The sequence below is a fragment of the Gekko japonicus genome, unplaced genomic scaffold (assembly GCF_001447785.1).
Source record: "Gekko japonicus isolate JY-2015 unplaced genomic scaffold, Gekko_japonicus_V1.1 scaffold4022, whole genome shotgun sequence".
Lineage (NCBI taxonomy): Eukaryota > Metazoa > Chordata > Lepidosauria > Squamata > Gekkonidae > Gekko > Gekko japonicus.
The window spans coordinates 87,587-96,642 of NW_015159830.1; the positions used below are offsets into that span (position 1 = coordinate 87,587).

Here is a 9,056-nt window from a genome sequence, read left to right on the forward strand (position 1 = left end):
TAATATGCTAATGAGTTCCTGCTGTTGGGTATGGCCTATTATGCTAATGAGTTCCTGCTGGGCTTTTTCTACAAAAAAAGCCCTGCCAGAACCAGAAGGCAGCCTCTGCCTCTCTGCCCTGTTGTTGGCCCTCCAGAGGAACTGGCTGGCCACTGTGTGAGACAGGATGCTGGACTAGATGGACCACCGGTCTGACCCAGCAGGGCTCTTCTGAGGTTCTTATGAAGGCCTCAGCCTCTCTGCCCTGTTGCTGGCCCTCCAGAGGAACTGGCTGGCCACTGTGTGAGACGGGATGCTGGACTAGAGGGACCCCTGGTCTGATCCAGCAGGGCTCTCTTTACGTTCTTATGATGGCCTTGGCCCCATACGACCTGTTCTTGGTCTTCAGGAGGAACTGATTGGCCACTGTGTGAGACGGGATGCTGGACTAGAAGGACCACTGGCCTGATCCAGCAGGGCTCTTCTGAGGTTCTTATGAAGGCCTCGGCCTCTCTGCCCTGTTGCTGGCCCTCCAGAGGAACTGGCTGGCCACTGTGTGAGACGGGATGCTGGACTAGAAGGACCACTGGCCTGATCCAGCAGGGCTCTTCTGAGGTTCTTATGAAGGCCTCGGCCTCTCTGCCCTGTTGCTGGCCCTCCAGAGGAACTGGCTGGCCACTGTGTGAGACGGGATGCTGGACTAGAAGGACCACTGGTCTGATCCAGCAGGGCTCTTCCTAATTATGACCGCTGGAATCCTGCCCTTCTCTCAAGAATCCATAGGACAACACGGACACAAGTTGACAGTAGGAATGGAATCCTGCAAATCCTGGAAGTGCACTATGTTTTGCCCACCTGCTGCTTTAGCCCTCCTTGATTCCACAGACTCTGATTTGCTTGACAGCAGCCTGCTCACCAAAGGATTCCTGAACACTCAACACAGCCGCAAGGAGCTGTGCTGACCCCCTACGCCCATTCGAACCCAGATCCTGAAACGCTTAAGGGTATGCATATGCCTTAAATGCTGTCAAGTTTCTTCCCACATGAGGTGACCCTACGAATGAATGAAAAACGCCACGAGAATGCGCCTGCAGCCGAAATTTATCCCGGGCCTCAGTCCTGGAATCTCTTTTCCTTAAAACAAAAGCCCAGCAGCACCTTACAGACCAATGACATTTATTTCAAGATAAGCTTTTGTGAGTCACCAATCAAACTGTGACTCCTTCCAAGGGGGGAAGAGTTAAGGTAAAGGTAAAGGTTTCCCTTGCTCGAAAGCCAGTCGAATCCGACTCTGGGGACGCGGTGCTCATCTCTGTTTCCAAGCCAAAGAGCCAGCGCTGTCTGAAGACTTCTTTGTGGTCATGTGGCCGGCATGACTAGACGCCGAGGTGCACAGAACGCTGTTCCCTTCCCACCGAAGCGGTACCTATGTATCTACTTGCAATTTCTTGCTTTCAAATGTCTAGGTTGGCAGGCGCTGGGACCAGAGACGGGAGCTCCCTCTGTCATGCGGCACTCGGGTCTCAAACTGCTGAACTACCGACCTTCCGGTCTGCAGTTCAGCGTCTTAACCACTTGAGCCACCGCAGAAGGTTAAATGCCATCAGGAGTCTTTCAAGTGTAGATTCACTATGTGAGGAAAAGGAAGCAGAAAGGTGTGAACCTGCCGAAGTGTGACTTCTCTGTATGTCTGAAACAGAACTGGCAATTTATAAATAATGGGGTTTGGCATCGTTTCACGTGTCATGGTATGCCTTGCTGCAGTTCTGCCTTCAGACTTCCAGTCGGTTCGACAATCCTTGCCCAGCTTGCATTGTTCACTGAAAATCCCATCTGTCAGTTGCATTAACTTTCTGTGTAACCTGACTGGCATCCAAGTGAGAAGGCAGACTACGAATAATGCAAACCTATCAATCAATAACTGATGTGCCATAAGAAAGATCAGCAGTTCAAACAGACCGTAAGCAAGGTGACAGCTTTAAGTGAAAGTTCACTGCTCGTGGCACAAGGTTATGAACTGCTAAAACATGCTAAGAGCAGCCAATCAAAATTTCTACATAGTGGGCTGTGCCGGGAGGACCTGTAACGTAAAGAAATGCACCTCTGAGCATGAGCAGAATTAATTCCCCACAGGCTTGCTCATATTGAGATTAGGAAGGAGTGTTTTCTTGGCAAAGAGGGCCGCTCCCACGAGTCCTTGCGCCCTAGCGACACCTCTCCTTTTATTTGCAAAATTAAGCACTGAAGAACAACGTTGGAGTCCAATGTGACCTTTAAGACCCACAAAGTTTTATTCAAGGTTTGGATTCCAATGTTACCTTTAAGGCCAACAAAGGTTTATTCAAGGTATGAGCTTTTGTATGCATGCACACTTTATCAAATACAATTAGAAGAAGAAGAAGAGTTTGGATTTATACCCCACCCTTCACTACCCGAAGGAGTCTCAGAGTGGCTTACAAACTCCTTTCCCTCCCCCTCCCCACAACAGACACCCTGGGAGGTAAAAGAAGAAGAAGAGATTGGATTTATACCCCGCCCTTCACTACCCGAAGGAGTCTCAGAGCGGCTTACAAACTCTTTTCCCTTCCCCTCCCCACAACAGACGCCCTGTGAGGTAGGTGGGGCTGAGAGAGCTCTGACAGAAACGGCTCTTTTTCAAGGACAGCTCTTGTCAGAACTACAGCCTGCCCAAGGTCATCCAGCCAGGTGCGAGTGGAGGAGTGGGGAATCAAACCCGGTTCTCCCAGGTTAGAGTCCGCGCACTTAACCACTACTCCAAACTGGCTCTCTTAGAGCGGCTTACAAACTCCTTTCCCTTCCCCTCCCCACAACAGACACCCTGTGAGGTGGATGGGGCTGAGGGAGTTCTGACAGAAATGGCTCTTTTCTCAGGAACAGCTCTTATCAGAACTAGGGCTTGCCCAAGGTCATTCAGCCAGGTGCAAGTGGAGGAGTGGGGGAATCAAACCCGGTTCTCCCAGATTAGTGTCCGCGCACTTAACCATGACACCAAACTACTTAACCACTTAAGTCCACGCACTACCACTACACCACAGAAGGAGGAGGATATTGGATTTATACCCCGCCCTTCACTCAGAGTCTCAGCGCGCCTTACAATCTCCATTCCCTTCCCCTCCCCACAACAGACGCCCTGTGAGGGAGATGGAGCTGAGAGAGCTCTGACAGAAACGGCTCTTTTTCAAGGACAGCTCTTATCAGAACTATGGCTTGCCCAAGGTCAAGTGGAGGAGTGGGGGACTCAAACCCTGTTCCCCCAGATTAGAGTCCGCACACTTAACCACCACACCAAACTGGCAAAGGACACCTTTGCCCTCTGCGGATGGCACACCGGCGGCATTGTTCTGAGGATCCTCTGCCCGTCTTAATAGCCTGGGCACAACCCCATAGCCAGGGGGCAAAGTTGAAAGAAAGAACGCCAAGAGACTCCGGAGAGGTCTCATTTGTAGGGGAGTCACTCAAAGGGGGACTTCAAAGTGTCTCCCTGTTTCTCCCCCTTCCGTCAAAGGAAGTCATTGTGGCGGGCAGGAGACGGACCGGGAGGAATTCCGTCTTCCCTCCTGGCGAGTCTGCCGCGGTTCCAGGGCAGCCCATTCACCTGCCATGGAGACAGCAAAAAAACACAAACACCTTTCCAATTTCCTCCAGTCGCTCCCATTGTTTGAGGTCTCGCCTTTGCAAATACTCGCGACTGATGACTCAGGGGCGTGCTAATCCGGCGGCTGGAAATCTGTTTGAGCAGCCTCCCTGCCAATACCCTTTGTAAGAAGATCGGGAATCCCCCCACCCCCCCAATCCCTTTTACAGACCTCCGTTAACTTCTCCAAAGATCTCGCCGACCCCGTTTCCAGTCTCGCTAGGAGGAGGCCCTTGCCAGGAAAGATTGCATCTGCTGGAATCTAAACCCCCACCATGAACTCCGAGGTCCCGAGCCAAGAGAGGGGATTTTTTTTTGAAAAATTCATTCCGTGAAAGAGGTTGACTGTAATGGATCGTGGGCAGTTTGAAGCGCGTGGCCCCCCGCCGGTGTACGAGCTCCCATTCCTGAAAGCGATAACATTATGAGGGGTCTCCCACCGGTGTTATTAATTGCATCGGGAGTGCACGTATAGGGATGTGTACCGCTGTTCATGTTACGCTTCGGTTTGGGGTGAGATAACCCCGTAACACAGACCCCAAGTATATGAGAGTCTAAAGAAGGGGGGGAGCAATGCTCCCTCTAAGCTGTGGAGTCTTGTGAGCAAAAATTCTGCTTTGCAGGCGACTGGCATTAAAGTTGTGAGTGAGCGATTTGGCTGCTGCATAAATTAGCTTGCTCTGGAGCCCTCCTTCCTGAGCTAAGACAAGAAAATGTGTGAGCCGGAGGCTGAAAACCTGTGAGCTAGCTCACCCTAACTCAGCTTAGAGGGAACACTGGTCTCAATGCTCCCTCTAAGCTGTGGAGTCCTGTGAGCAAAAATCCTGCTTTGCGAGCGACTGGCATTAAAGTTGTGAGCGGGAGATGTGGCTACTGCATAAATTAGCTTGCTCTGGAGCCATCCTTCCTGAGCGAAGACAAAAAAAAATGTGTGAGCCGGAGGCTGAAAACCTGTGAGCTAGCTCACACTAACTCAGCTTAGAGGGAACATGGGTCTCAATGCTCCCTCTAAGCTGTGGAGTCCTGTGAGTAAAAATTCTTCTTTGTGAGCTACTGACATTAAAGTTGTGAGCGAGCAATTTGGATACTGCTTAAATTAGCTTGCTCTGGAGCCGTTCCTTCCTGAGTGAAGACAAAAAAAATGTGTGAGCCAGAGACTGAAAACCTGTGAGCTAGCTCACACTAACTCAGCTTAGAGGGAACACTGGTCTCAATGTTCCCTCTAAGCTGTGGACTCTTGTGAGCAAAAATTCTACTTGGTGAGCTGCTGGCATTAAAGTTGTGAGCGAGCAATTTGGCTGCTGCATCAATTAGTCTGCTCTGGAGCCATCCTTCCTGAGCGAAGACAAAAATCTGTGAGCTGGAGGCCAAAAAACTGTGAGCTGGCTCACAGTAACTCATCTTAGAGGGAACACTCTCCTGTATACGACTGAGGCAGCCTGGCGAGGAAGCGAGCTCTGGCTGGCTCCCTCCCTCCCCCTGGGAGGGGGAGGGGTAGGAATCTCAGCCAATGCTTTACCAGATTCTCTCAATCGCACAAGAGAGGCGCCTGTTTTCTACAGAACCAAGTGCTTGGTCCATTTCACCCTGTAGGGTCTCCTCTGAGCATAGCCGCCCTCTGGATTGCTCCAAGGGAGAGGCTCTGCCAAGGAGCAACAGCCCGTCCCTGTTCAGTGGAACGGACTTCCAGGTAGAACTGGGTCGGGAGCAGGGGTCATTTCCTGCAGGAGCGCACAGGAGCGGAGCTCCGGCAGTAAAGAGCCCAGGGGGCAGGTACATGCAACAAGCCCCACCTCCTCCTCCCAGCAGCCCTCAGTCAGAGCGAGAAGCAGCCAGGTAAGTTGCAGAGCTCCCCCCACCCCACCCACTCCGGTCCAAAACAGTCCAGTGGCACCTTTAAGACCAAGTCTTATTCAGGTACAAGCTCTCCCTCCTCCGCGAGGACAGATCTGCACTTTCCCCCCCCCCATAGCTAGCAATCCAAAACAGTCCAGTGGAGCCTGAGCGGTGGGTGTTGCCTTCTGACACACCTCTGGTGATGTTAGGGGGTGTGGCATATGCAAATAAGTTATGCTAATGAGTTATGCTAATGAACTCCTGCACCTCTTTTTCTACAAAATGACCCCTGGTCAGGAGCAATGCCTCCCTCTAAGCTGTGGAGTCTGGTGAGCAAAAGTTCTACTTTGTGAGCCGCTGGCATTAAAGTTGTGAGTGAGCAATTTGCAGGGGTTATTTCAAGGGGGAACGACCCGGAACGGCGTTCCGGGAGTAACAAGCCCAGGCGCCGGGTTGGCTGGGGAAGGGAAGGGCGGGTGGGCAGACTTGCCCCCCTTTTTTCCCTGAGCCGCTCCACTTTTGCGGAGAAACTCGAGGAAGTGGGGAGGGGGATTTAAATGCCTTTCTTTGCCTTCCCCATCTGGGGAAGGGAAAGAAAGGCATTTTAAACATACCTGGGCTCCCTGTGGAGAAAATCAGGTGCCCCGCAGCCGCAGGGAACCCAGGTATGTTTAAAATGCCCTTTGTCAGGGGGTGTGGCATATGCAAATGAGTTCTGCAAATGCGTTGTTCAAATGAGCTCCTGCACCTCTTTTTCTACGAAATGGCCCCTGGCGATTTGGCTGCTGCATAAATTCGTTTGCCCTGGAGCCCTCCTTCCTGAGCAAAGACAAACACGCGTGAGCCGGAGGCTTAAAAAACGGTGACCTAGCTCACACTAACTCAGCTTAGAGGGAACACTGGAGATTCAGGAGCAGACACGGCAACCCTCCATGAGTCCAGAACTTTGCATCCCAGCACGTGAAGTCCCTGCCGCCCGTCACGGCGTACCTTGTACCTTCGTACGTGAAACAAGCCCGGACCGACCGACTACGACGCCGCGGGGGGGCAAACCAGTCCTGGGAGAAAAACATCTAACCGGGTTCCGTCACAGAGGCTGACCCGTGAAGAGAAGGCGCGACTTTGGCCGGAGCGTCTGAAAGAAGTGTGTGAGGCGGCCATTCCCCGCCCCCGTCTGCCCCGACCGCTCTTTACACAGAGGCATAAATCTTTATCTGCTTTCTCTCTGCTATTTTGGTAGAAACAGGCCTGAAGGCAGGCAGGTAACCTGAGAAGAAATATTGCATTTGCCGGCCAGTGACTCATAAGCAACTAATAGTTGTGGGAGAGTTTGAATGGACAAAAGAACAATGCCCTCACCTGCCTGCCTCCCTGCCCGCGCCGGCAAAAGTTTCATTATGGGTATCTTTCTAAAATTACACCGGGGAGGCATTCGGGTATGACATATGCTCGGGGGACCGCCCGTGACTGAAAACTAGAGCATACCAGAGAATCACGTAACATTCTGAGTCCCGGGGTTCTGAGATTTCGGGGGGGGGCCTCCAAGAAAAGCAAGCAGGTAGTCCTCATGCTTACGGTGGGCGGGAGGGGGGAGTGAATGGCTCAGTGGAAGGTGCAACGGACCTTTACCAGTTCACGGCTGCTGCACTAGTCCCCTGTTTTCCCCATAGATGTAGGGATCATCACCAGTTTGGTGTAGAGAGCCAGTTTGGTGTCGTGGTTAAGTGCGCGGACTCTAATCTGGGAGAACCGGGTTTGAGTCCCCACTCCTCCACTCACACCTGCTGGATGACCTTGGGCAAGCCGTAGTTCTGATAAGAGCTGTCCTTGAATTTGAAAAAGAGCAGTTCCTGTTGGAGCTCTCTCAGCCCCACCCACCTCACAGGGTGTCTGTTGTGGGGAGGGGAAGGGAAAGGCGTCTGTAAGCCGCTCTGAGACTCCTCTGGATAGTGAAGGGCAGGGTATAAATCCAATCTCTTCTTCTTCTTCATCATCATCATGGCAGGATACTTGGGGGGCTTTCTGCTTTGGAGTAGAGATGCCCTAAGGGGAAAAGTGGAGGACGAGGAGGAGGAAGAGAAGAAGAAGGAGAAGGGGAAGAAGGAGGTATAGAAGGAGCCACAAGGTATAGATAGGGGCTCTGGGGCAGGTGATGCTCTGTGTTCTTGGTGCTTGGGGGGGTCAACAGTGGGAGGGCTTCTCGTGTCCTGGCCCCACTGCTGGACCTCCTGATGGTCCCTGGTATTTCTGGCCACTGTGTGACACAGAGTGTTGGACTGGATGGGCCTTTGGCCTGATCCAACATTGGCTTCTTTTATGTTCTTATGTTGAGGAGAAGAAGGCGAAGGAGACCCTGGAGGTCCTTTCCAACTCTATGATTCTATGATTCGAAGAAGAGTTGGTTTATATACCCCACCCTTCACTCAGAGTCTCAGAGCAGCTTACAATCTCCTTTCCCCTCCCCTTCCCACAACAGACACCCTGTGAGGTCAGTGGGGCTGAGAGAGCTCTTTCGAGGACTGCTCTTGAGAGAACAGCTCTGATGCAACTTGTGACTGACCCGAGGTCACACCAGCAGGTGCGAGTGGAGAAGTGGGGGAATCAAACCCGGTTCTCCCAGATCAGAGTCCACGCACTTAACCACTACACCAAGCTGGCTCCCAAACCGGAGTGAAGCAACTCAGCATGCCTGGACGTTGGGGGGGCACAACGTCACTCCACGTGTGGATAGGTGTTCTCTCCTTGAACGGGATGCCTCTCTTTGTTTTAACCTGGGAGCTGCCCTCTGACCCCTCCTCTCTCTCTCTCTCCCTTTGTCCTCTCCCTCACTGCACATGGCCTTCCATGGAAATGCAGGTCTCTGCAAGTCTAACCTGTAGAGACAATGCCCTCATACTCCCACACACACGATGCCGGACAAGCCGGCCATTTGTGACAGGGAAAGTCCTCTGTAGATTAAGCTTCTCATTCTCCTTTCGACTGCAACCTGGATGTGAACTGGATCTACTTGAATAAATGTACATTTACTTTGTTTTGCAATATACTATCCCAATATCCCAGATCACCGCAGACTGTGACAGCAGCCATGAAATTAAAAGACGCCTGCTCCTTGGGAGGAAAGCGATGGCGAACCTAAACAGCATGATAAAAAGTAGAGACATCACCCTGCCAACAAAAGTCCGCATGGTCAAAGCAATGGTATTCCCAGTAGTCATGTATGGCTGCGAGAGTTGGACTGTAAGGAAGGCCGAGCGCCGAAGAATAGATTCTTTTTATGGTGCTGGAGAAGACTCTTGAGAGTCCCTTGGACTGCAAGGAGATCAAATCAGTCAATCCTAAAAGAAATCCACCCTGACTGTTCCCTGGAAGGCCAGATAATGAAACTGAAGCTGAAATACTTTGGCCACCCAATGAGAAGGGAGCACTCCCTGGAGAAGACCCTGATGCTGGGAAAGACTGAAGGTCAAAGAAGACGGGGATGGCAAAGGATGGGATGGTTAGACAGTGTCATCGATGCAACGAACATGAAATTGAGCCAACTTCAGAGGACGGCGGAAGACAGGAGGGCCTGGCGGGATCTGGTCCA

At 51.9% G+C, this 9,056-nt stretch overlaps 1 protein-coding gene across 1 annotated transcript in view; it reads right to left on the minus strand.

The window, feature by feature from the left end:
- The window catches only part of LOC107107506 (lisH domain-containing protein ARMC9-like), a 12,993-nt gene extending 6,362 nt beyond the window's left edge, over window positions 1–6,631 (minus strand). Inside the window, exon 1 of the mRNA XM_015407817.1 lies at window positions 6,461–6,631. Within this exon, the coding sequence (XP_015263303.1) occupies window positions 6,461–6,543 (83 nt within the window). The 5' untranslated portion in view covers window positions 6,544–6,631. The remainder of the gene's footprint in view (window positions 1–6,460) is intronic.
- Window positions 6,632–9,056: the final 2,425 nt, after the last annotated feature.